The 27642-nt window shown below is 41.9% G+C and overlaps 1 protein-coding gene across 10 annotated transcripts in view; it reads left to right on the top strand.

Moving 5' to 3' along the window:
- The window catches only part of SHANK1 (SH3 and multiple ankyrin repeat domains 1), a 91229-nt gene that overhangs the window by 35190 nt on the left and 28397 nt on the right, over nucleotides 1–27642 (top strand). For 9 of the 10 annotated variants that reach the window (XR_015796648.1, XR_015796645.1, XR_015796647.1 and 6 more), the window contains exons 4-14: nucleotides 1416–1487; nucleotides 2295–2403; nucleotides 2507–2658; nucleotides 3513–3680; nucleotides 3907–4023; nucleotides 6800–6877; nucleotides 7785–7851; nucleotides 10290–10575; nucleotides 12826–12992; nucleotides 15965–16078; nucleotides 20298–20373. Coding sequence is in view for 5 of the 10 variants with exons in the window: in XM_088143568.1 (XP_087999694.1) it covers nucleotides 1416–1487; nucleotides 2295–2403; nucleotides 2507–2658; nucleotides 3513–3680; nucleotides 3907–4023; nucleotides 6800–6877; nucleotides 7785–7851; nucleotides 10290–10575; nucleotides 12826–12992; nucleotides 15965–16078; nucleotides 20298–20373 (1406 nt within the window). In the remaining 5 variants the exon portion in view is untranslated. The remainder of the gene's footprint in view (nucleotides 1–1415; nucleotides 1488–2294; nucleotides 2404–2506; nucleotides 2659–3512; nucleotides 3681–3906; nucleotides 4024–6799; nucleotides 6878–7784; nucleotides 7852–10289; nucleotides 10576–12825; nucleotides 12993–15964; nucleotides 16079–20297; nucleotides 20374–27642) is intronic. The other variant, XM_088143571.1, reaches the window with a different exon arrangement.

Below are 27642 nucleotides of genomic sequence, written 5' to 3'. Positions count from 1 at the left end.
ATCAGGTGCATGAAGTGCATAAGAGTGGGAAGGACAAGATAAGACAACAAGGGAAAGTGGTAAATTAGGTAAATTGGGCAAGACCTGGAAAAATAGATACGTCTTGAGTCACTTCTTGAAGAGTGGGAGGTACTGAATCATAGGAATATTAGAAGTTGATGTACTTCCTTCCGATCTATGGAAATTAACTCTGTAATGCAGGGAGGAAGTGGAACCAGGCATACTTTTTTCTAGTCATAGACACGCGCGGAAATGTGTGCATTAATGCTAAAGCCCGTATACAGTAGCACTGTGTTTCTCACAAATTTCATCCTGTAACATTTGTTTAACAGCAGCACAGTTATTTATTTTGTCTGTTTAACTTTTAACTAAATCACAGGTGTGCAATTTGGAACCATCCTTCATAATGCACATACAAAAGAGGTGGAACTTGCATTACATTAGCATGATGCTCCTTTTGTTGTTTGTCCACTCTTGACCTCCTCTGCAGATGCATCTTTCTAGTAGGCAAACCCCATACCAGAAAAAAATACTCTAATTTTATTGGAGGAGGGTGTCAGTGGTAGTTAAAGGGGTGAAATGGTTTGAAAAGACTTAAGGCACCAATAAAAACTTACTTCGACTCCCCCCCCCCCGCCCCGCTCCCAAAAGCAGGCCAAAGTTTTGCTCTGGGATTGGTGTGGAGAATGCTCTAGTGGGCTGCAAAAAATGTACCAGAGGTCATATGCAGCCTGCAGGTTGTGCAACTCTGAACTGAAAGAACCAGTAATGGCTTTAGATTTAAGTGAAATGTCCTCTGGACCATCTCATGTTGTCAAGACATCTTGGGGGATACACAGCCAGTAGCACAGACCTGCTGGATCCAGCTATGCTTTTGATTTTCTGCCTCAGGGCAATACTAGATGTTGGGGATCATTGAAAATTAAAAGGTTAATTGGACCTGATAGTTTGATGCCACTTAAGAGTGTCATGCCAAGAAAATTAATGTATGGAGGGAGAGTGTCAGGGTAGGGAAGACGGGTGGCAACTGCCCAAGATGAACAGATGCTTATGGTGATTCTGGGGATTCTGGAAATGTTTAGGCAATGACTGTGATTGCACACCTGTAAACAATCCATCAAGGTTTTTTTTCAGTCTGCTGCCTTATGAAAAACTGATGCTGGAAGAAGATGCCAGAGAAGGAATCCATGATTTGTTTTAAATTTGCAGATTTGTGCCATTCAGTTGAATTAGATACTAGCCTTCAAACAAACCATGGATGGGTAACTTCTATGCAGGAGAAAGAAACCATAGGGTGTATTTACAGTAATCCATGTTTTACCTGGAGCTGCAAATGTATCCATTCTGTGTACAGCTGCAGTAAATCCCCCGCCTCCCCATCCCCTCTGGTCCTCTCATTGTCATCTTCTTTGCAGTTCCGCTACAAGACCCGAGTATACAAGCAAACCAACCTAGATGAAAAGCAGCTAGCAAAACTCCACACAAAGGTGAGAAAAGAGAGATCTTTCTAAAGTTTTATGGAAAGAATAAAAGATTCAGTGTCTGGAGAGATTCTAAGTTGGCTGTAAAAATTCCAACTTTTGTATAATCGCACCATATGCAAAGTCTACATGTTCTTTCAGATGTCTATTATGCAGATTAGACAAATTATAAGAGATAACTTATTATTTAATCTTCCCTACTCCTTTTAAGAGGTACTAACCCCCCTGGCAGAATAATAAGGAGAAAAGATTAGGCTGGTAGTTTGGTGGCCTTATTGACATTACTGCATTAATAAGACTTAACACAAAGGAGAATACCTGCTGTCTGATATTTCTGCTTAGTAAATGGCAGGCAACCTGTGGCCTCAGCCCTATCTCTGTGATCCTCGGAGATCCCAGGATACCATTGTCAGAATTTTGCAGCAGATTGCCTGGTTTTGGCTCTGAAATTTTCACTTTTTTAACAACATAAACCCCAAAATAAAGGAGTTTAACCTTTGGTTACTTTAAGGCAAGTTTTAATAAGTTTTTTTAGTACGTTTTGGAGGCAGACAAGCAAATAAATACATTGTAAAAAGTAAAATGCAGCTCTTAGTTGAAGACAATAGTTTGCTCTAATGTGTGTGGATGAGGGGGCTGTCGTGGACAGGTTGCTCTATGTTTAAACTAAAATTCACCCAACCTCAAGAAGCTATAAATGGCTTGAGCTTTTGGTCCAGCTCAGCTGTATTCCTCTTTCGAACCTGCACTGCGCTATTCCGTCCCGTCTCTTTCCCAGCCCTCATTGGTTATCCCTGACAAATCTTTCCCCAGACGGGTTTGAAGAAGTTCCTGGAGTATGTGCAACATGGAGCAGCTGAAAAAGTGGCACGGCTCCTGGACAAAGGGCTTGATCCCAACTATCATGATTCTGATACCGGCGGTAAGTACCGTCTGGGAGACACAAAGAGGGAGGAAAGGATGACTTTGGGTGCCAACTGCACAACATCCCTCTCCACAATAGTAACCCAAAGTTTTTTCTGCAGAAACCCCTTTGACGTTGGCTGCCCAATTAGATGGGACCATTGATGTGATCCGGCTGCTGTGCCTTGGTGGTGCCCACATAGATTTCCGGGCAAGGGATGGCGCTACAGCCCTCCACAAAGCTGTCTGTTCTCACCACTATTCAGCCCTCATGGTAATGTCAGTTGCTAACTTGTGGTCTAAGACTATGGCAAATGTGAAAGGAGCACATAAAGATCCAAGCCAACCTTTTCATTTCTGCTTATTTACATAGTCTGCTAATAATGCACATTGTGCTTTCCAAAATATAAATATAAAAAGAGAGGCTGCTGCCCTGAAGATCTAGCATTCTTACTCTGAGGCACACCCCCTACTTGAGATACTTACAGCGTGTGCCAGGATTTGTGTGATATACCAAATTGCTGGGTGTCTGCTTAAGGTGACAGGCCTAATAAATTCTGCCCATCTCAACAAGTGACTCTGGACGGCAAACAAAATTAAAATGAAATAAAAACAATTATAATAATCCAGGGTAATGGGCTCTTATAAGATACAGAAGGATATGCCAGTTTTTGATCAGCAGATTCATAGAACATACTTGGCAAGAATTTCAGAATGCCTGAGATGACAATATTCAAGAGGCCCTGGGCTTGATATACTTGGGGAAGAGGAAGGTATTTGTGATTTCTCCAAAACTACAATAAATACCTTCCTCTTCCCCAAGTATATCAAGCCCAGGGCCTCTTGAATATTGAGAAGCTCTTGAGAAGCCTGTTGGCTGAGATGATAACTCCTTTTCAGAAGACACCATTAGGAGAAAACTTTTAATTTCATCCAGATATCCTTCCACAAAAGGGAAAGAGTCAGAATAACAGATTTGAAAAATAAAAGTAAAAGTGGCCTGGTCAATGTGTTACTACCAATGCTGCTTGGTGCCCCAAAATTGCCACAGACTTCACTCAGGATAGGAAGTAATGTTGGACTGATGCTGCCATTGCTCAGCTATATTTTTCTCTCTGGCTTAAACAGGCACTCTTGGACTTGGGGGGCTCCCCCAATTATAAGGACCGCCGTGGGCTGACCCCACTCTACCATACAGCCATGGTTGGAGGTGACCCACACTGCTGTGAACTTCTGCTGTACAATCGAGCCCACATTGGCACCACTGATGAGAATGGCTGGCAAGAAATACACCAGGTGAGGTCCTACATACCAGTCACAATCCAGCCATCCCAAGTTTCCACGTGTGGTAACTCGATTGTGTGGGCAAGAGAGCTAGCGACCCATCTTACGTCCTGTATATGTTTCCTGCTAGGGCTGGCTCGAAGTCTAAAGATTGAGGGGGGTGGCTGTGACTTGCACCTGTCCATCTGACCATCTAGCCCCACCTTCCATTCCTGACCTCTGCTTCTCCACGTACCAGGCCTGCCAACATGGAAACTCCCAGCATTTGGAACACCTGCTCTTCTATGGCGCTGAGCCAGGTGCACAGAACGCATCCGGGAATACAGCATTGCACATCTGTGCACTCTACAACAAAGTAAGAATGATTAATTTTTACAGTCCAGTATTAATCAGTAAAGTGATTTAAAGCATCTGGAAATCTGGACTCCCACTAAGGACCCCTGCTGTAGAGAGTAAGGATGATGACCTTGATGGAGATATGCAGGAACCGTTACCTAGGCAAAAGGGGCCGAAGCATTTTTTTGAGTCCAAAACAATGAGATAACATTGGGAAGTGGCTCAGACAGACGCCTCCCTAATTCACTGGGGTATAAGAAGTAGGGAAGGGATAGTACAAGTAGACTTGCAAGATTCTGTTATTATAGCTAATTTCAGTAAAAGTAGTTTTAGCTTTCATGCGGAGTTGATTTCCCAGTCTGGTCTATCTAGTGGGGCTGATACCTGCACTGATCATTATCCTAGGTGTATCTTTGCACTTCGCTTTCCCAATTTAATTTCCCTTTATAATGGCCAACTCATTTGAACTAACTAATTGGTTTGATATTTTAATTAATTTATTTAAAGATTTATATATTCAGTCACCCACTTGCAAAAATGCGACTCCAGGTGGCGTACAGCCATAAAAGTAAATTGCAGTGTCCCAACAAAAAAACCTCCAAGAACGATAATAAGTTGCACAATTGGGGAATAATTACATATTCCATCTGCTAGGGCAAGCTCCTAACATCCTGGCCCAAGCACCTGAGACAATTTTGTCTTATGGAAGACAAAACACTGTGAAGTTGGAACCGTTTTTCTAAGGAAAATTTGGTAGGCTACCTTGACCACCTACATCAGAGATGGAGCTTATTTTACTATTGGTCCAATGTGAGGTAGGAGGCTAGCTGTCATTGTCCTCAAACCCCCATAAAAATGTGTGGGATCACCTAGTCCATTGTCTCCTTTGGGACTATACAATCAGGTGACCAGAGATATTCTACAAGGGACTAACATTCCCTTAGCCCATCTTTTCTGCAAATAACTCTTCATATATTCTGAAATCCAAGAATCTGTTCAAGTAGATAAGATGTAACCAACTAAATTAGATTGACATTATTACTGTTATTTGAACGTCTGTGTCTCCTCCTCCTCCTCCTCCTCCTCCACCCTCCTCCTCTCATTTGCTTCCTTTTCCCCAATTAAGACTACTTGTCTGGAAATTTTCACTCAGTCTTCCCCCATATGCCAGACTGTATGGTGTTAAGCTACCTTTATATTCTAGGCATAATTTACAAAGATTGGCTATAATGTATGTCCTCTTAGGGTTGGGTAGCCCCACTCTTGGTACATTATCCTCATTTGTGTCATGGCAGCATCTCACATAGCACCTGGCTATAAAAATAACATCCTGGCTATAACTTTCATGGTAGACATTGAAGTCATTAGCAGTGTAATACACAGCATACCAACTTCTTTTCTCCACCATTTTAGAAATATTTTTAGTTAATTAGTTTCTCAGGAAGATGTCGGTAACCTAATGAGCTCCTCATCTTACCTCCATCATCTTTCCTTCATTGCCTAAAGGTTAGGATTTATCTGGCTCTAGGATCCAAAATTCCTTCCTTTGAGATTTTCTGCAGTTAGGTGGAAAAGGAAGGTCCATTTATTTATTTTAAATGTGTGTACCTCCAAATTAGCAAACATCCTTTGAATATTAGAAAGTCATGCCAGTAAAGCCAAGAATCTACCCCCATGAAATTGATGCTTTGCTCGAGAATTTGTTAACACGAGAAATTTGCTTTAACTAAACAGGCAACAACCAATTACAATTAGGTTTTAGAGGGACATAAAAAAGAGGATTCTGCCCCCCATCTCTGGCTTCCCATATTCCGTTACAGTTGGTGAGGCTGAAGACACTAAAAGCAGCCTGGAGGCAACCTGGCCAATCTGGAAGCATTACTATTGCATTCCACCCAAATGTAGCTTTCCTTTCCAGATTCCAACTCTGGAAGAATACTGACCTGCCCAGATTATAATCAGAGGCAGAACTGTTCGCAGGGGTGAAGTCAAAAAAGTTAACATGGCAGCCACAACCATGTGATCAAAACCATGCCCATTTTGTTTTTTTAATCCTGCACACCCTGGTCAAAGATCTGCCAATTGTTCAGATCCCACTCTGCCCTATCTATATAATGAGAAATTCCCATATATTCCAGGGATTTTATTTAACAGTGAAGGGTGGGGGAAGAATCATTTGATCTGTTTGGATTTACCATTGTTAAAAGGGATGCAATCACCAATCTACTTCAGTTGTGCTCAGGTTGCTCATTTTGCCTCGTTTTCAATTTTAATTTTAGTTGACTGGGAGTACTTCATAGTGAAGCCCTGGAAACCAGCTCCCTGCTGTGTTTAATTCCTGAATGTCTTTGGACCCACATGGACTAAGAGACATTCTTAGGAAGTAAAGATAGGATATGGCTAGAAGTCAGTGCTTTGCATGGTCTTTAGCCTTCTAAGTGTGGCTCTGTGAAATGAATATATTGTGACTGGCTATGCACCACTCCCCATAACAACCATATTGTGACTTGGTGACTCCTCCCCAGGGCAGCCATTTATTTTTCTCAGAATACCAAATGTGCCCACTGGCCCCAAAAGGTTGAAGGTTCCTTTCATATAATATACATTTAATAAGTGCAGAGTAAATTTGCACTGAAATGTAGATGGAACCAAAGTCAGCCCCATCTCTGAGAAGTCCATTCCCGGTACTCTCCCCTCTGTCCACTGAGGTTGCTAACAATGGAAGCAGTCTCTCACATATTTCTTCTTGGGCTCTCTTCCTCTCTCTCTTCTCTCCTCTCCTCTCTGTCTCCCAGGAAAGCTGTGCCCGAATCCTGTTATACCGAGGAGCTAACAAAGAGATCAAGAACAACCATGGTCAAACTGCCTTCCAGGTGTGCAGTGAGCTGAGTCCAAGAGAGAGTGAGAGCAGAGCATGCTGCCAATTTGATTCCAGGCATCGTAGGGCTGAGCCCCTGACCTTCCCTCTTTTCTAGTGCTTCAGCATTAGAGCCTCTAAATGTGGGTGTTTGTAGATTTAATTTGATATTTTAGGGAAAGGAGTAATTGTAACATGACTCCTAGGTCTCAATTTGCAGACATTGCTGTACATATTTTGGTTGATATTTTTCTCAAGGAAATTGGTACATTGGTATTACATACATTGCCAGTTTCTGTAAATTCTTGATTTTGGCACTAAGATTCCCCCAGTTTGTCACCAGTACTGCAGTCCCAGGGTGCCATCATCTGTGTGACATAGGAGATAAGGGGGGGTAGAACACCCATCCCCTCCTTGCCTCAAAACTGCAAGAGCTACTAATGTCCCCCTAGCATTGGCTCAACATTGGACTCAGAAGATATTGGAATAAAATAAGGTATTGAATACATCAGAAGGTAGATTCTGCAAATAGTCTTTCCTTGCAAGTATGGATGTTGGTTTTGCCAGCCTTTGCCAATCTGGTACCATTCAAATGAGTTGAAGTAGAATGGCCATCATCCCCAGCTTGAATTACAGATCACACTTGAGAAATATCCAGTTTCTTAGGGATTTCTCAGTACCTATTTCTCGTATGTAGAGATAAGATAGCAGCATTTTCAGGCCACTTTTCATTCTTGGGCAAGAATACTGAAATCTCACAAGATTTCAGGGGTTTTTAAATTGTACTGTTTTGGGGAGCTTGGTAGCACCTCTTGGGGAGCTTCTCCTAGGCACCTTGGCACCTCAAGTTCCACATTGCCAATATATATAAAGAGAGAGAGAGAGATCAATGTTTACATGGATACATTTTCTTTCTATCTTAGGTGGCAGTCATTGCAGGAAATTTTGAGCTGGGGGAGCTGATCAAAAGCCATCGGGATTCGGATGTAGGTAAGTTTGATTTGAGGGAAGGAGGCTAATGCGGCTGCTCTACAAAAGTACAGGTGGTCTTGTTTAGTGACTGTCTTGTTTAGCGACCATTTGCAGTTATGACGGTGATGAAAAAGGAGCTTTACAACCAGTCCTCACATTTACAGCCTTTGCAGGTCTGTGAAGCAAAGGAAAGCTGAAGTAAGATCATAAGCACAGTTCCGGTTTCACTTAGTGACTGTTTCACTTAACAACCAAGTTGCCAGTTCCAGTTGTAATTACTAAACGAGAACTACCTGTAATTTGCTTCTGTGCATGTCACATCTATTGCCCTACCACATCTCCACACATACATATACAAATGAGAACCCTGAGCATGTAGTTCTCCAGAGAAGCTAAGAATTATTAGCAAACATTTCAGAACTCAGGCAAAACTAACAATTTCCAAGTTCTTCAGGGAAGATATGGGGAGAGTCACCATGGGAACTGAAATGGTTTAAACAAGCTTAAGGCCTTTTTGTACCAGTGATGTTTACTTTGGTTTTTGCTCTTTTTTTTTCCCCTATAAAAATTATTGTCTCATTCTAAATGCATGTGGCAACATTGGGATTATTTTTATTAATAAAGTGGGCTGGAAATCATACAAACACAAATAAACAACAAACTCAAAAAGCCCTTATGAGTATAATAGAATATGGATTGCACCATCCCTCTTCTTTGCCACCTTGTCACCTGGGAGACCAGAATAATAAGAAATCTGATGGCAGCACCTAGGAATTTCACTTATTATTGAGGTTTTGAATTTTTGAATTGGAGTTTTACTTATGTGATTTGGCTCTTCTTGCTGACAGGAATTTGACATCTTTTAGACTCTGTGACAGAGAGTCCTCTTTTCATTTCAGAAGGTGCATTGTTTAAGTGCAAAGCTCTTTCTTCCCAGTTGCTGCCCTGTTGTTCTTGACATCTTGTCCTCAAGCCAGTAATAATTGCCGTGCCCCCACCAAATTGCCTTCCCACTTTTTTCCCTGCTTCTTTTAGAACCAGGGTCAGCACCCTGGCGCCCCTAACTCTCAACATCCTGGCAGAGCCAGTCAGTCTTAACGCCCATCTGCCTTGGGTGCCTTTGAGAATATTTTCATTTGAACTTTTTCCAGAATACTCGATGGGCCCCAATGCAGAGTCACTATGGGAAATTGGGGGCTGCCATTAATTCCTCAGAGTAAGCCAAAGCAGAATGATGTTGGGCTCTGGAAAATTTGCTAAGGCAGCTTGTTGTGTTCCCTCTTTCTTGTGGCCTTTTCCTTTATTACTTTTTGGTCTGCTGATGTGAGCCCTTTGAGGTAGGCCGCATCAGGAAACAGACACAGCAAAGATGAGTGAAACTCCATTGTTGTAGGATGTGGTGATAAAATCCTGAAACCCATCAAAGCTTCCCTCTGCCCCCTCTTATACCAGAATCCAGGGAGGTCTTTTTCTCACGCTCCCTCCTTTTTCAAGGCCGAGATGTTGTTCGCTGTCCCTTTTCTCTGCTAATGGTTCTTGCATACCTTTGTCAGCTTTATCTCTGTTTTCTTCTACACTTGCCACCATTAAACCCCTTTTCGGGTTTAGAAATTCTCCTAAGACAGGGTGCAATGTGGGGATGATATAGAATAGCATAGACATTTCATTAACGTAGAAACAAAGGAATGAACTGACTATTTTAAAACTGCTTTCTAAGCAGATTCAGTTACTTCTACAGAGAATCAATATCCCATCCATATTAGCCTATCCTGGCATTAAAAATGTTCTTAGTACCTGAGGGGTTGGTATTCTAGGTTAGGACGCTGTGCCCTGTTCAGACCTGTCCTTCCATCTCCCAGATCCCTACCCTCTGGCCCACTCCTCCTGCTGGAATATAGCCCGCTCTGCATTGTCATCCTGCGACTGGTCGTGCCCTGCAGTCACTACACCGCTCATAGCTGTAACCTTGCAAGTGAACTCTAATTGGGACCCACTAACGGAAAAGAGGGTCCGCAGAGGACATTTTGGCAAAGACCTCCTCAGCCTCTTTCCTCTTTTACTGAGTTCTCCTCCTTTCACTTTCCTTAAGTTCCCCACTTTCGGGACTTTTGTATTTGTAAATAATTTCCTCAGGAGCTACCCCCATAATGATGGGTAGACTCTTCTCTAATGCCCTCTTTTCTCCTCCCTCAGCAAAGCCAACAGCCAGAGGGATCTAAGGATCCAAACTGAACGAATGGGCATCATGTTTCTTCATCTGTCAGCGGGTGAGGCAGGGGTCTGTGTAGACACTGAAGCCTGAGATGTGAAAACAGAAACCTTTCCAAGCCCCTGCTTTCACTTCTGAGATTCAAAGGAGGATTTTCTGCACAATTTAAAGCATAACATCATTCTCCATCATCAGCTCTCCCCTTTTTTACTTTTTAGCTTTTTTATGACATCACCATCCCTTTTAGTTCCTTTCCAGGAGACTCCACAATACGCCAGCCGGCGCCGGGATGGTCCTCAAAACCTTACAGTGCCACATACCTTGCTGCGGGCCAACAGTGATACCAGCATGAACGTCCCAGACTGGATGCTTTATGCTCAGCCATCTATTCCATCTGCCACTGTGGCTGTGCAGGGCCAGAAGATCACCACAGGAACATTGCGCAGCTCCAGCAGTCCCCGTGGTGCTCGCAGTCGCTCCCCATCACGGGGGCGCCACACGGATGAGGCCAAAAAACAGCGTGGTCGACCCAGGTGAGGTTTGAGGTCCATATTAGAAGCTTCAGAGCTGGCTTTGGGTAAATAGACATGATCTGATGGGTTTGGTAGACGAGGGGAAGGATTTAACATTAGGCCATTAGGATCATAAGACATTGTTTCTCAGCCTCATCTTTTGCCCCCCCAGAAAAGTCCTTAAAGTCATACTGCCGCTGTACAAATTTAGAATGGGCCTGGTTTTCTCCTCCTTTCCCCTCTTTCAAATACCAGTGTTAAGCTTCTAGTACCTATTATGCTGAAGGAGGGACCCAAACAATAAAAAGAAGAGCAAAGATTCCAGCCTAACCTCTGGGGATTTCACTGCCTCAAAAGCAAAAAAACCCCCAAACAAACCAAAATACAAACCCCAAACTCCTAAATATGATAGCTCTTAAAAAGTATACTCTCTTGCTGTAAAATATTTGCCTGCCCTGGCTTCATATAATAATTTACTTCAAAATGTGGTAAGCTGTTGCATTTCCTCCTGCTTCTTCTGCTGAAAGAGGACCTGATGTCTTTCCTGAATGGTAATACCAGCTCTTGGTTTCTTGGAAGGGAACTAGGTGCTAATACAGAAATGCTCCACCTGATATCCTGAATGGCTTTGGAGGTGGCTCCAAAGATCTTCCCAAAATTTGCCCCTGAATTGTAATTTCTAATGTGGCAGGTAGGGGAAATTATTAAGTAAAAGAGAGTATGCTCAAGTTAAAGGTGTTTGATTGCATTTAAATGAAATGAAATGAAATTTATTTTTTGTTCTGGGTCCAGCTGCTTTTTAAGGCTGTCTCCATCTAGTTTTTAGAGTGGTGGCCCAGCACATGACTTAAAGACTTGGCCTGAAGAAAATTAGGTCCACAAGCATCAGAATCTAAAGATTCCCTAGGATAAAGTGTGATCAAGAAGCTATGCTCTTTTGGAAAGGATGTGAAATAGAAAATCTACTACTCTCAGAGGTTGTGTGGCAAGAGAGCGATTAAAGAACCACCATGGAGCCAAGATTCTGGATTCTTAAATAGATAGAGCATCTCAAGCTAAAATTTATTTATTTATTTGGTTATCTCATTTGCCTTTTGCCAAGAGGTCCTGGTGGCTTACAATCGTACACCAACAATTAAAACGTCCACAATAATATTAATAATGCAAAAATTAATATCATATAGACAGTGAAACAATAATAGTAACAATTGCAACAACAATAATAGTAATAGAAGTATCTTGTGAGTGTGGATCTTTATATAACCTAAAAGCATCACCTGCAAAAAAGAGAGTGAGAAAGCAGCAGGCTTGGAGCATCCAAAGTTTGTGGAAGTTCAGAAAATTGTTAGCCGTACCAAGGGGACTCTCTCAGTGCTAATGAGGACTGACCAACCATTTTGTAAGGTTAGGAAACAAGGAGTGGGAGAAGCAAATGGAATTACATCTTTCAGAAGAGGGCATCACTAGTTTGATAGAACCTTAGTAGGCATACTCTATCCTGCAACATTTTATTCATTATTTCTTTATTTAGTAAATTTATATGGCCATCCATCTCATATATATGACTCTTTTGGTAAGATTTCACTTGTGTTACAATTAAAATTATTTGTTCCTTTCCATTTTTGTATTATAATTTTGAAGAGTGCATTTGGTAAAGATGGGTGCTATGACAAGTACATTTTCCAAAGGAAAATTATCCTTTTTTTTTTAAGCTGCTATTTATTGCACGAGTAGTAGATTTGCTTCCCGTTTTTGCAGGCACAGTGGCAACAGGAGTGGGGAGTATGTAGTTCACCAGCTGTTGCTGAACTGTATTTCCAACATCTTTCACCACTGCCTGTGTTGACTAGGTCTACTGGAAGTTGTAGTGCAGCAACATTTAAAGGAACCTGGGTTCTTCATCAGGAGAAAAGTGCATGGTCATCTGCAGGGGTGGGGGACATCATCATCACATACACATACAAAGAGGTAGGCTTCATTGTACTGCCGCACCCACCACCCTGCCTTGTTTGACCTCCCCTGCACATGTCACAGAAGGAGGCTGTAATCCCAATCCTGATACCAGCATGCACTTGTTATTTCAAAAGAAGGAAAAGATGAAAATTACATCTCTTTAACTTAACATGTAGTTTATCTCTGCAGGACTACTAGGAGAAGAATAGAATCAGCCAGTAAATAGATTGTTCTCCAAAAGAGAAGAGGAATCCCAAGTAATTCATTGTACTGTACTTGCCTTTAACTTGGCCTCTTTTTCCTTCTTTCTCCTGGCAGTTCCAGTGGCTACCAGAAGGAATCCACTGGAAGCAGTACACTGAGTAGTCGAGGTGTGAAGCGGAAACTTTATTCTGCTGTGCCTGGCCGCACATTCATGGCTGTGAAACCCTACCAGGCCCAGGCTGAGGGTGAGCTCTCCATCAGCAAGGGCGAGAAAATCAAGGGTACGTTGATCTTTGTGCACACCCTTGGATTGTCCAGGGATTCTTCACGAGTCTACAATGTTGTTTGACTTCTTTGGGAGAAATCATTGGGCTTAGCACAGTGGTTCTCAAACTCTGTTGTAGTGAGCCTCCTCTAACTGAAGGAGTAAGAAACTTGGTCCTCCCCAAGAAACACCAATTTTTAAAAATTAGGAAACTTGATTCTCCAAGAATCGCCTGGTGGAAGACGTCTGGGCAAGATTCCTGTGTCCAGGACACTTTGACTTGACTTCTCAAAATCTCCTTCACTTTCTTGAAAGTGCGGAGAAGGGCAGCAGGAAAGAATCTTTGATCCATCCCTTTCAGTTCTTTTGAATCCTTCAAGCCTTGTTGATTTTCACCATCTAGAAATGTTCTGCTAGGGGAAGTGGGTCAGGTGAGAACTTGGGGCGGGGGGGAATGGGTCAGGTGAGAACTCCATGAACATAAAAAAAAAAAACAGAAGTTGCTCCACATGTTTTTCAGCACACACGCATACAGTTCATGCGACACAAGTAAGGAACCCATACGTAGTAGGACATGGAAACAAGAGTGATCGATATACACACATTTCATTGGGGGAGGGATTGAGGGTAGGAAGGACTTTAGACCTCTCTAAATTGGGGAGGGGGGCTGCCTCCTACTTCATGCTTTGAGAACCTTGTGTTTGGCTCAGCCAGGGTAATTGTGAGGCTTGGCTTGTGTTTGTGTACATGGTTTTTTGTTGGTGTCTGAAATGTCTTGGTGTGTATCAGCCAGCTACGCATGAGTGATTCATGGCTTTCTTGTTAGTGTGTGGATTTGTATCTAGGAATAGTAGCAGGATTAGAATTTTGTAAAATGAGGAAGTATTTGATTATTGACAAAAAGAATAATTTGCATTATTCTAATGAAAGATGGGAAGTTGTCTTATCCAAACTCATATTATTTGTCCTCTTAACCCAGTACTTTCTAACCTAATTGCATGTAGATCCCTAGAGTCTTAGGCCAGAGGGCTTTTGCATAATCTTGATCACTTAGATGGAGATGTAGAGATTGAATCTTGAGTTTTTGGCAGGTAAAATGATGGCATGGTTCTTTTTATCCTTCAAAGCTGGAGGTAAGGAACTAAAAAGGCACCTTTTCACTTGTATAATGTTCAAGGAGAGAGATTCTTAAATAATACATATCATGGACCCCAAGTCTGGTTTACTGCTTCTTTGAAGATTACCACCAACACTAACCCTAAAGAATGTAGCACCCTGAGAGAAAAGCAACTCATCCCTTCAGCTTATATCTTTTCTTTTAAAAACCTGTATTGTGCTTATAGTATTTGTTGCACTTCTCATGCTTGGTGCTGTTCCCCCCCTTGCAAAAAAAAGCTGCGTTCTGTTGTTATTTTATTCCAAATCAAGTAATATTAAAGTGGAAAGTGAAAAACAGATATACAGTAAATCTAATTGATGGATATTCATTTTTATAGTTGATCTGATCTGTGTTTAGATCAAATATCTGGGCTCAGAATTTGTTCATTCTAAGCATGAACAAATTCTCTTGCAGCAAGCCCCACTTAGTGAATTCTGAGGTTCAAATTAAAAAATACAGTAGATCTTACAAGCTAGAAATCTACCACTGCCCTAAACCAAGAATGGAAGACCTTTTTTCTGTGAATGGTAATGTTGCTTCAGAGGTAACATCTGACATGACAATAGCAAGTCTGGGTCAAATCCCAGAGTGGATATTACAGGAGCCAAATTTATTTCTCTTTCTCAGTCCCTTTCTTTTTCTTCCTCTCTGCTCCTACAGAGTAAGAGCTACTAGATTGGTCTTTACAAATATCCAGACTGATCTTTTGTTTAGCTGAGAGCTGTTTGGTGCTCTTGGTCCTTCCCTAAACTGATGGTTATGCAGACAATAGTCTGTGAAATTACTGGAGCGATGGGATGCTATACATCCTAAGATGTAAAAGAGGCCCGATTTCAGGTCTACATATACAGCAGAATAGAGCAGGTGATCAGATGCAGAAGAGCAAAGGCCTCTTGCAGCTTTAATATACAGAAGAGGGAATCTCAACAGGTGTAGTTGGTGGGACTTCCCATGCCATTGGGATGTTCCTCTCTTTGTTCTCCAATTTATTTCCAGTTGAGGGAAATGTAATCAAAGCTTTTAGAAGCAGCATGACTGTGGCAGTAGCTATATAATGGTGAGTTTAATACCAGGAGGCCTCCATTGCAGTTAACCCTTTCCTTCCTCTTCCCACTATTTGGTGGAACATAATAGAAAATGCAAGGGGAAGATGATGGACCTCTACAGTATCTGAAAAAGCATGTAGATAGATGATCTAAGGCTTCAAGAACTTTTAAAAAATAGGGAGGAGAAAATAGGAAAAAGAGCCAATTTCATTTCAAGCACTCTGTGCTTCAGTATGTTGGGCCTCAGGTGGCAGAGTTTAAGTGCAGCAGTGGTAGCCTCTTCCCACCCCTCAGCCATACCTGCTGAGTTCATCAGTCATTCCCTTTCCTTGGAGAACAGAGCGAATGGGCCCACTAAACTAGCTTGGTCTCCTAAGGTATGTGGGAATGGTATCCTTATGGCAACATGCAAGTAAAATTCAACAGACAGTCAGATAGTTGTTGAACAGAGAGGACCAGAATCTGGGAATCTCTGGGAAATCTTAAGGCAAGATTTTAGTGTAGGCTTCAAAAATAGCTTTAAAAAGCATAAAAAATAAAAAAAGCAAGTTAAACTCAGTTGGTTATTCTAGTCAGGTCATTCTGCATGTAACGATCTTCTAGGGAAGTCCAGGCCAAAAGTCTAGGCCAAAAGACTGACCTAAGGATGATGGATGTTGCTAGGTGTAGATTTGGCCTTGGCTCTTGTACCAAACTGGCTATGAGGAAATGACAAACTGCTGGTCTACCCTCATACCATCTCTAGTATCTGTATGCCCCTAATAATGCCTATCTCCTTTGCAGTGCTGAGTGTTGGGGAAGGCGGCTTCTGGGAGGGACAGGTAAAGGGTCGTGTAGGCTGGTTCCCCTCAGACTGCGTGGAGGAAGTTCCCAACAAGTCCCAGGAAGGGAAGCAAGGTAGGTGTTCCAGATCATGCCTTTATTTATTTGTTACGAGTGCTTTAATGCCGCTTCAGTCATCTGACTCTAAGTCAGACTTAGCAGATGTAAATCTGTTGCAATACCATCAACATGATCGAAGCTTATCAATAGATCCAAAATAAAAATCAACAATTAAAGTATTACAATAATAATGCCATAGCACTCTATGACATCAAACAACAGAGATTCATCCCAAATTCAGGTACCTCTATCCACTCTCACCTCACTCCCCAAATGTATGTTGAAAAAAACTTTAAAAAAAGGGAAAAAAACCTTCCAGAATATTAAAAGTGAGGGTATAGTTCTTGTATCCGATGGGAGGGTGTTTTACAGGAGGGGACCTCCCGCAGGGAACGCCTACCTCTGGGTCCCCTGTTGTCACCCTCTGCAAGGAACGAGGACTTTCAGCACGCTTTCTCTACAGACAGTGTTTTGAGTGGGCAGATTCTGTTTGGAGCAAGGGGTCTCAGATAGCCAGGGGCCAAGCTATGTAAGACTAAAGGTGGTCACCAGCACCTTGAACTGTGCCCTTCTATGTGTACACACACACAGTCTTGACAGGTCACTTTCTGCGGTTTCTGAACACTTCATTAAATGAAATATGTGTCCCTTTTCATGAAATGGAGTGAAATCTTGTCCCATTACTAATCAGAAAGCTTTACTATGCTAGATGGTTTCACATCATTTCAAGGACACTTTCATGGACATTTTTTGCATGTTTACTAGACACGCACTCTAATAACAAGCTCATTTTCCAAGAATGAATCTTTGTGTAGCCAGAACAATATGTACCAAGGGGAAGTATCAATAGGATAGGGGAAATTACATAGTTTGCAAAAAGTATAAGAACTCTTTAAGGAAGAATAATCTAAGAAGAAAGAATTAAACAAAGCTAGTGGGCACAATATGCTTTTTGACTATTAATTTTATTTAATTTTTTTAAAGTTGTGCTTGGTGGAGAAGGGTAATAGAATGGAGTAACTTAGAAAAGGACATAAATAGCTTGTTGGAACCTTCACTTTTTATTTGACTAAAAGGCCACCTTGTCATTACTGCTCATTCCCTATCTACAATGCAGGGGGCACTTTCAGCATTTTGAGGAGGTAGATTAGGAGAATTCCTAGAAATTTCTAGGATTATAGTTTACATTTAATGCTTGTAGAGAAGGCGGCCTTTTTTCTCCCTCCCTTATATTTTTTTGCACTCATAGCTACTCTGGAACTACTTTGCCCCCCCCCCCCCGGTAAGCATCCCTGTGGAAGGATATTACATCACAACGTTGCCTGGGATTTTCAAACTGTGTTTTGAAGAACTCCGGGGTTCCATGAGAACTTGACGGGCTACCGCAAGAGATTTTTTTTTAAAAAAAATTCACTCAGTTACGTATAGCCAATTTTCTATCACTAGAGTTTGGCCTCTTGATCAGAGGTTCTGGGAATTTTTTCAGCAGGTTCCATGGCTTGGAGAAGTTTGAAAACACCCGACATAGCTTACTTCCAGGGTAATACTGGGGGGAAATGGGCAGCAATGATATAAACTGGGTTTATACCTTTGAAAAGATAGCACATCACAGTGGAGCTCCCTTATGGGAGAGAAGTGGCCCCAGAATGCTCCCATTGCTTTACTGTAACCACAAAAAGAGAGAGAGGGAGGGAGAAATGGGGAAGGAAGCCTTTGCTGCAAGGCATTAAACCAGTGTTTTTCAAACTTGGCAACTTTAAGATGTGTGGACTTCAACTCCCAGAATTCCCTAGCCAGCATGCCAAGTTTGAAAAACACTGCATTAAACCACCATCCTTGTCCTGAATATCTTAATAATTTATCCAGTTTATAGTTTTTCATTTTCCCCCTCATTTTTTCTTGGGGGAAAAAAAACAAAATGCAAACATAGTATTATCCAGAATGCTGAAGAAAAGTATTATAAATTCCAAGTATTCTTTTCTCCTCCTGGTTTTTCATAGGCCTTTTTGCTTCTTTTTTGTTGAGTTTTTCATTCTCTCTCTCCCTACCACTTTAAATTAGCATTAACTAATATCCAATCAAAAATATTACATTGGTATTTAATTCCCCCCAAAGCCTTCGGGATTCATGATGTTACCTGTCTCACTGGCATATGACAAACATATGGGTAGATTAGAATATGGAGAGAGACATACATATAAAATGTAGTTTTGCTCAGATCTATTTATCTCTCCACTGTAGATTTTCTTTTAAAATGCTGAGGGTTTTTTTTTTAAATTGAATTCAAGAAGCTTTTCCAGATAGGTGGTTCCTAGAAGGACCAACAGCCATTCCTTCTTCCTCAGTAGCAGTTGTTTGATGAAAAGATAGAAGACAGGAACACAAATTGGTTTCAGTTGGACATCTTTTGGCATGATGCATTCCTCCTGCAGAGTGTTGCCTTACTTGCTGTAGTGTAATGTAGTAATGTTTCTTTCAGTCATATGCTCGTGAATATTTCACAGACAAAAATAAGAACATGCACAACTCACTTGAGCTTTGAATGCACATGCGTATATACACTTATTAAACACTACTGAAATATTTCTCAGCTTGATGTTTTCAAATCTTCTCACATAAAACTTTCCAGGCTACGTTTTTTACTATGTAGTTGTTTTCCCTTGTTCATGAGGTTTCATAGGGGTCCAGACACAATGACATTTTTATTAGTAAACTTTCACAGCTTGGATCTGGTGATAATACTTAAAAGCAGGGGGAAAAAAAGGTGTTATACTAAACAAACGGTATTTGTCCAATATGTGATTACACTTAACAGTTGAGCTACACCAGCTGTAATGTGTGAAGTGTCAGCCTATACACAGATTGTGCCTTAAGGTTCACTACAGGAAGGATGCAGTTTCATAACTGGAGAATTTTAGAGATGTGTGTGTGAAGCACTACTAATAGTAGCAGGGGAGAATCATTTATATGAAGGAATTTCTAAGTGGAGAATTTGTGAGCCTTCAAATGTCATGAATCATAAACTCCAGCAGCCCAGCCAGATTCTACTGGTGTTGGAATCTGCTGTGTAGAAATATCTGGAGGGTTACAGGTTCCCACTCTTGCCCTATTTTGAGGGGTGCTCAGTCAAAGCCCAGTTAAAAGGTCAAGAAATTAAGGCAAGAGAAGAATTAGGGACCTTAAAATTGTGCATGACCACTTTTTATAGATCTCCCTGGCTGTGTGTCTTCCAGATGCATTGGACTTTGACTCCCAGAATCCTTGGTCAACAGGGACAATGGCTATGCTAGTTAGAGATTCTTGGCTATGCTAGTTAGAGATTTGAAGTCTAATGTATCTAGAAGGGACCAGGGTAGGAAAGGCTGATTGAGGACTAGGAGAGCAGGCTTCTGCATATAGTTATACACTCTATATCTTGACTCCTATGGTAAAATAGATTTCTCTTTAAAATGTAGCCATTATCTCAAGATATGCATAAATAGATCAATGTCCCTTTTTGCCCTCCTTTTTGATTATATCACTTAATTTCTTTGCTGGACTAAAAAGAGGCACAGGGAACATGTCAAGCCCTAACACACTTTCTTGTCATAAATAATAGTTACTAGTGAGGACTTACATCAAGAATGGACAAGCTTTTGGTGGCCAAAGACTGCACTTAGTTGTCTGAAGAGCGGCAAGCACCACAGCAAGCAGGGTCTTGATGTAAAAGGGATGAGCTAATATCTGAGAGGGTGGAGGGATTTCATTATATTAAGTCTATTGTAAGCTTATATAATGGTTTTCCTATGTTTTCTACTTTAGAAGGGCAGGAAACTGAATGTGATGGGAGAGGGCTTAAAAAGCCCGAGAAAAGAACTGGCCCTAATGATCCACCAATGGCTTAAATTCAAGCATGTATTATAATTAGTACTAGTCATCCATGGTGTCTTATGAAGTGTAGATGTATGCTAGCAACAAGTACTGTATACAAAATAAAAAATTAGGAGAAAGTGCAGCAGCTTACAGAAAACAGGAAAGTCAGAAAGTATGCATTTGATTTCCTTTTATTCCATTTCTTTAACATGCCCTTTTTCCATGGACATCTTTTTTCACTCTGCCACCATTAGCTGCCCTAAATCTGTGCTGCCACTGAGTGGCTACTGGAGGAAAAGTGTCCTGAACCCAGAGAAGATGCTGCCTTGGTTTCATATGCCCCTCTGCTCTAATCCCATTCCCTCTCCATTTTGCTTTGCAGAGAGCCGCAGCGATAAAGCCAAACGACTCTTCAGGCACTACACAGTTGGTTCCTATGACAGCTTTGATGCCCCTAGGTGAGTGGATGATCCCCAAAAGTTAGGCCATCTGGGGTGGTGTGCAAAATACATATGTGTGGAAATGCAGCCAAATGAACATAAATGTGAACTGTTAAGGCTTTCCCACCTTGGCACTCTCTTGATGTATTGGGACTATAACTCTCAGGATGCTGGCTGACGAATACTAGATGTTGCAATTCCAACATATCTTAAGAGAGCCAGGATGAAGGCAGGCGGCATAGCATATTGAGTTCATAAAGATCACTATTTTCTTCTGATGCCATTATATACATCCAGACATCATCAGTTCTTTTGTGTTGAGCTTCAGACTCCTAATATACTTTCCCCACTCTGGTGTCTTCCAGATATGTTGGGCTTCAGTTCCCATTATCCAATGCATTTTTGAAGGATACTATGTGATTTCTGTTCTGGAGGGTCTAGTGGACTCAGGAATTATTGTTTGTTTGTTTATTTAGTATTTTTTTTATTGCATCGGAAACAGCAACAGGTTGAATCAGAACATTCCGTGGAGTTGATACACTTCTATAAAATGTTCAAGGAAGTTTGCAAGCCTATACCTATTTCCTTGTCAGTATGCCCCATTGAGCAAAACAGGACTATGCTTAATAAATCTGCATAGGGTTTCTCTGTCAGTGGGATTTGATTTATGCTTGCACAGTGACCATATTAGGGACTAAGATAAATTGGTCTTGTACTACTACTTGCATTCCTCTGTAGGATGTAGTTTGGTCACTGACATGAGTCATATCACGTGATCTATTCTGCATGAATTGTAGTGTGATGCATCTTGTTTGCTCTAATGGTATGAATTTTGTGAACATGGGAAGAGGGCCAGACAGGGAAACATATATGGGCGGAACAGGACTGCACAGTATGATTCAGGTCCTTTCTAGTCTGGTGATTCTATCAAAAATCTTTGAAGGCATCATGAACAAATTTAAATGTGAATAACATGGAAAAAAGGAGGAACTTCTACTGATAACCAGTAACTGGTTATTTCTTTCAAAGCCTAAGTACCAGCTGGGTTAGCTGTTGCTGCAAAATAGCAGCTTTGTGGCAGAGTCTTCAAAACTACCAAATTAACATTGGTCTAATGTAGACCAGTTCACTTTATCATATGAGGCAGAGCCTTATGCAATTTGGAGGCTTTTTCTTCTGGTTTCCAGGGGATGGTTATTTTGTTTTTCTTTCAACTGCCTTTCCTTAAAACATCTTAAACCATAATGATGCATGACTGTAAAAATAAATAACATTTCTATTATCAAGGCCCAGTATGTATGAAGATTGAGGAATAACATAAAATATATTCTTAACATTGACCAAATTTCTCTTTCTAAATTAAAAGGATTGTACTACTTGTAATAGCTGTAGTAGGCCCCTTCTCACAACAGTCACCTAGTTTGTTTTGGCTCATCTTACACCCTAGTAAGGTAGGTTAGTATTATCCCTATAAGGTAGAAGTGTGCAACCTGAGACCCCAGGGCCACAAGCAGCTCTCCTAAGCCTTAGTTGTAGCCCCACAGTTCTCTGAAATTGTTACCAAGTTGTCATCTCTAATGTGTCAAAATGAGAAAATTAATAAATTCAAGATTGGAAAGTAGTTTTATCAATCTATGTTTAATGTCAAGTAAAGGTAAATAAAATGGAATCAAATTTAACTTTTGCCTTGGCCCCACCCCTTTTTGGAACACTGCTCCTGACATACCATTCACAAGGCAGATGTGGCCCCTAACCTAAAGCAGTTGCACATACTTGCTGTATGGAGTGGAGGGTAAAGCCAAATCACTGCATTTTTACTCTGCCCTTTCTCCTAAGGTGGCCAAAGCAACAGAGTTCTTCACACATACATACACTTTTCTATCCTCATAAAAACCCAGTGAAATAATTTAGAATGCAAGTGAGTGCTGTCAATAGTTCACATGCTAAATTTCACAGCTAAGTAGAGATGTGAACTTAAGTTTACTCAGGACTAGCTACTGCGGATACTAGAAATCCTGTTGCTATGCTGCACTAATACCATCAGTAGCTTATCAAAGGAGCTAAATTAGATGGAAGGAGATGTGGTAGTTAAACCATTACTCAGAACATGGAAATCAGGGGCACAAGTTACACTGCGTGTATTCATAAGGGCACCGTGCAGTGATACATGTAAAAAAGGAGCCGGGCTTCAATTATACATTTCATAGCCACCATCTTGACTTTTCTGTACTCCTCTCCTGCAGATGCCCCTGCTTAACTATGGTACCCAGGTCTAACATTGCCATTCAGCTGTGTTTTTAATGTGATGTGAGAGTTACAGGCATTATTTAAATCATTAAATGCACAAGGAGCCATCATAAATTAAATTTAGTCCTTGTCTTAACTATTCCCATTTCGTTTTTTGGTCCCATCGACTTTCGGGAGCACAGCCCTTAGCCCAGAAAAAGTTTTGGTAATTGCAGTGGAAGGTGATCCTATTTCCCACCTTGTAGTTCCCAGCTGCACAAAATAATCTCTGCTTCTGTTTTCACTTGCATGTGAAGGAGGCAGCCAATTTTTTAGCTTTCTTATTAGACTAATTACAAGAGCACCCACTGCTTCCAGATTGAGTTATGTGAATCGTTGACACAGCACTTGCAATTTAGAAAGTGCTTTATTATTTTTTACCTTGATTAGTCTCACAAGAAGCCTGGGAATTAAAGAGGAATGGACTTGCTTGGCATTTGAACATGGGCCTCCCACTCCATGTTTGACATCCTGCTAGCCTGGGTATTGGGGCTGGCTGTTGTTCTGCCACTCTGTGGCAAGGGCTTGCTAGTTCCCAAGTGGATCTCTCACCTTAGAAATCAGAAGGACAAAAAGAAAAAACATGAAGCAGTGGGAAAGTTTTATATATTGGAGACCCCACACAGTCCAGCCCCAAGGGCTACCAAACTCATCTTCCATTTTTAAATAATCTTCTATATCTTCCACAAAAATCCTTCAGTGCTCCATTCCTGTTCCAGATGTTCATGGATTCCTGATTTCATCATTCTCTCCCTCCCACATCTGGAGCTTCCTGCTTTCCCAAATAGCCCCAGACACTTGTCTCCTCACCTGTCTGAGCAAAGACAGTGTCACTTCCTCTCCAAGCAGCTCAAACGTTCTGGCTTTAGATTCTCTCCCCTTTTCAAACTCCAAAGAACCAAAACACAGCCCTGGCATCAACACTCCTGGGCAATACCTGCCTTTCTCAAACCCTCCTGTCTAAGCAGCTGAGTCAACGGCTCCTCATTTCAAATTTCCCAGGAACAATGCTAGATCAGGTGTTTCAGGGCATCCAGGGATGCTTAAGATGATGAGTCACTAAATCAGATGCTGTCACTAAGTTAAATCCATAGGTGGGGTGTTAGCCAAAAGCACTTTGGGGTGGGCCCTTTATGACCTGAGACACCATCTAAAAAACTATGTTGTTTTCCTCTGCCCTCTAACAGTGTCCTTGGCACCATCCAGCAAACCCAGTTCAACCATTTCATTAAGAAAGGAAGAATAGCCTCCCCCAATCTCATGTCTTTCAGGTGTGCTGGAATTGTAACTCTCAGTATTCCCAACATACCTGGAGGGTACTCGATTTGGGATAGGCTGTGGTACAACATCCAGAAATGTGACTGCATACCTACAAGCTGGATTTATGCAGCTTGTCCCACCATGTCCAGTCTTACGTAATTTTGTTTCTGTTGTACATGTAGCAGGGATGGGATCAGTGATGGCCGTTCTCAGACAGATGCAAGGGCTCCAGAATTCTGAAAGGGACCCTTGATAGCAATACTTGCTTTTCTCCCTGCCTCCCATGCAGGCAACCTAAACTCCCTACAGCGCCCCAGAGTGACGCTATTGGAAATTGCAGAGTGTGAGGTGCCTGGTGCCACATCATTAGGAAACACATGAACGGCAGTACACCAAAGGTTCCTTCAAACGTGGAGTGAGTTCCACAGTGTAGATCAGATGCTAGTTATGCTGCCTGCTCTAGGGCAAACCATACTAATTTTACTGTCCCTCCTGCTTGAAAAGGTTGTTGCAGGACTCAACTAGCCTGAAACTCTCAAAACTTGTAGAAACGCTCCAGTCTAAGTTTATAGGCCTTTTGCCAGTCCACACGTGAAAAGAACCAAGCAGCAATGTCAAAACGTCAGGAGGAGGTTGAAGTCAGATGCAGACCCTGATTACACAAGTCCTCTATAGCCAAATCTTTATGACAGACTACCTGACAGACGTTAACCGGTTTAAGTGGCTGGTGAAGTCGCAAGGAACCTTGTATTTACATGGGCAAGCATGCATATTACGCTGTCTCTGGGGAGAAAAATGAGAATTCAAGGTGGTGGCTGGGGAAACCATAATAATAATGAAAAACCTCTCTCTGCTTTCAGTTGCTCTCACCTGGTAGCAGTCCTCCAAAGGACTATTACAACTTTCTGTGTAAAGTGTAATTTGTCCTCATATATACTGATGCATCTACTCTAAGATCTAACACTCTTTTTTAAAAGTTATGCAAGCTACTTTAGCAGCTTAGGCACCAAGATATCCACCTATTTAAATGAAATATAGTATCTTAGAGGAGATAGGCTATTTGTGTTCTTCCCCTTATTCTAGCGCTCTACATGCTGGCCAGAGGAAGGCAGATGATCTAGTTCCGTCTGTAAATCTCATACAGTGAAATTCTGCAGTGAATCAGGGAGGATTTGTGATTCCCAAACATTATAGAACAGTAAAACAAAATGAGTAAGAGAGTGTGTGTGTGTGTGTGTGTGTATGTGTAATGGGACATATTTATCTATGTGTGTATACACATAGGCAGGTGTGTATAGATTAATATTAATTGGGATAATAACTACTGATTAGAATTGTATATAAAACAAAACAGCCCCTTACAACATTAATTGATCTCCTAACTGTATATACACACAAATCATGTAAACATATACATAAGTAACAGATGCACACTCACTCCACTCCACCCCCATAAGGTCTCCATATGCATTTCTCAGGTCTGCTCCCTTTAAGTAAAGTCTGCCTCATGTCTCCAAATATAAAATGACTTTTCCCACTTCAGAGATAACTGTTTGGGAGAAACCCTGTCTTTTATTTATTTTTTTATTTTTTTATAATCTGCGCTCAGTCGTTACCGACTCTGCAGTGACTGCTTGGACGAATCCTTGCAGTTTTCAAGGCAATTGTTTCGGAAGTGGTTTGCCAGAGCCTCCTTCCTAGAGCAGAGCCCAGCTGGCGTGCGCAGGAGGCAGGGTTTCCGTTGCTTTGCACCCTTTTTGGGCGCGCACGGTTTTTCGCGCTTACCAGCAACTGCTCCCGACTCCTTTTCGTAAGGCGCCGCCAGCATTTTTCCTCCCACCGGAGTGAGAGTACCCATTTATCTACTCACGTGAGTTTTCGAACTGTTGGGTTGACAGGAACTGGGGAGGAAACAGGAGCTCACCCTGTTAACGCAAAGGCTGGACTCGAACCGCTGAAGCGTCGACCATTTCTGGCCAGCAACTTTCAGCGTCATTAAGCCGCTGCGCCACCGCATCCCCTCTGTCTTTTATTTATTTACTGTAATTTATTTACTATATAATTTATATATCACTTTAACCCAAACATTTGAAGCAGCTGAGTGGCTAAATGTTTTGGGTAAATACAATCATTATAACAAATGAAAACTTTTTCCAACTCCTCCCTATCCCTGCTGTTTACATCTGTCTGTCTATCTGTCTCAAGAAATCTTGCCCACTTTGCATCAAGCCCCCGGTTGTCTTCCTGGCAGCCCCCAGCCACCAAAAGGTTCCTGCCTCTAACCCATGTTTCATACTTGCCTATGAAATTCTGTGCTAACACCAACCTCCCCTGTTGTCACTAGTATCCTCCTTTGTGGCCCACGTTATAAACATGTTCTGGTCCCGTTTTCCAGCACAGCAGCTCCTTTTCCCTCTTAACAGCCTTGGATTCCCAGCAGTGACCCTCAGTTTCAATTCACAGTCTTCCACAGTTCGGTCTGGACTCCACCACCGCACTCCCGCCCTTTCTGTCACGCTGGGTCCTTCCGTTCTGCTCTTGCTCCCTAGTGAACTCAGTTATTCCGAGCCTCTGATGCTCCAATTTGGCTGTGCTGCATTCCATCCTTTTGGCAAATGTCCTTGAGCTCTGCAAGCAGGAAGTATGTCCCAGACTCAGCTGGCTTCAAATCTGAAAGCAGGATCGCTGCAGCCAGAGCTCTCCGTTGCGATGCTGCGGGGTCTGCACATCCTACGCAAGCACGTCCCTCCAGCTTTACAACACGGGGCTTGCATGATTGCTGCCTAGGGCATTACCTACCAGGGCCAAATGGTCCCAGAACTTCCCAAGGCAGCAACCTTTGCCCTCAGCCAAACAGTGAAGATGGAACATGCCAGGGGGCCTGCAGCCACATGAGCCATTTGGGCAGCACCATGGGGCCAGAGGAGGCTGGGTGAGTGGGCAGGGTTTGAAGTCAGTGGGGAGGGGAAAATGTAAGAGTGGGGAAGGGAGGAATGCAATAAGGGCTTTGGGGAAGGGGCGAAGCAGTGGGAGACATCTCCCCCTTCAACAGTATGGACCAATTTTGCTTAAGTGTTCTCATCTTCTCCTGTAATCAGTGTGAACAAAATTGGAAGGGGGAAGGGGGTCTTGCTTGTTAGGGCAGGATGATATTAATCTGGAAAGGAGAAGAGATTGAACTAAAAAAATGTAATAAGGGCAAATCAAGAACTCAGGAAAGTTGCTTGTGTGTGAGAGGGCGAGAGAGAGAAAGGTAAAAAGATGAGACGGAGCATTTTTTGACAGCTTGTGCATCTTATTTGATCAAGGGCTGTGCATTAATACTTCACAATGCAGGAGAGATTACTGAGCATTATGTGAGCATGATGAATGCAAATATAACGCACATTTTATGTTTTGTCCCATGTATCAGTTCAGCAGCAAAGTAGCTTTGAATCACAGCAGTTGTTTCCCAGCCTCCATAGTATGTCAGATGCAGGTATTGATTCACTTTTAGGAGTTAGATTTATATCCTGGCATTATTCCAGCAACTAAAGGTGACATACATAGCCTGTGCCTCCTCAAGTTTTTTCACACAACAGGAACCCTGTGAGGTAGACTACGCTGAGATGGTGTTTGGCCCAGAATCACCTCAGGAGCATCTGAGGTTGAGAGTAGACCTGAACCTTTTCCCTTCCTAGTCCAGCATTTTAACCACTACACACATTTGCTCTCATTTGTTCTCTCCCCTGGAATGTTTCT

Source organism: Python bivittatus, unplaced genomic scaffold, assembly GCF_059951505.1.
Source record: "Python bivittatus isolate LINGU-HERP-01145 unplaced genomic scaffold, Pbiv_v1 ctg000410_np1212, whole genome shotgun sequence".
In the NCBI taxonomy this organism is placed as follows: Eukaryota; Metazoa; Chordata; class Lepidosauria; order Squamata; family Pythonidae; genus Python; species Python bivittatus.
The sequence above is the reverse complement of the archived record's forward strand: the minus strand, read 5'-3'. Positions and strand labels throughout refer to the sequence as shown.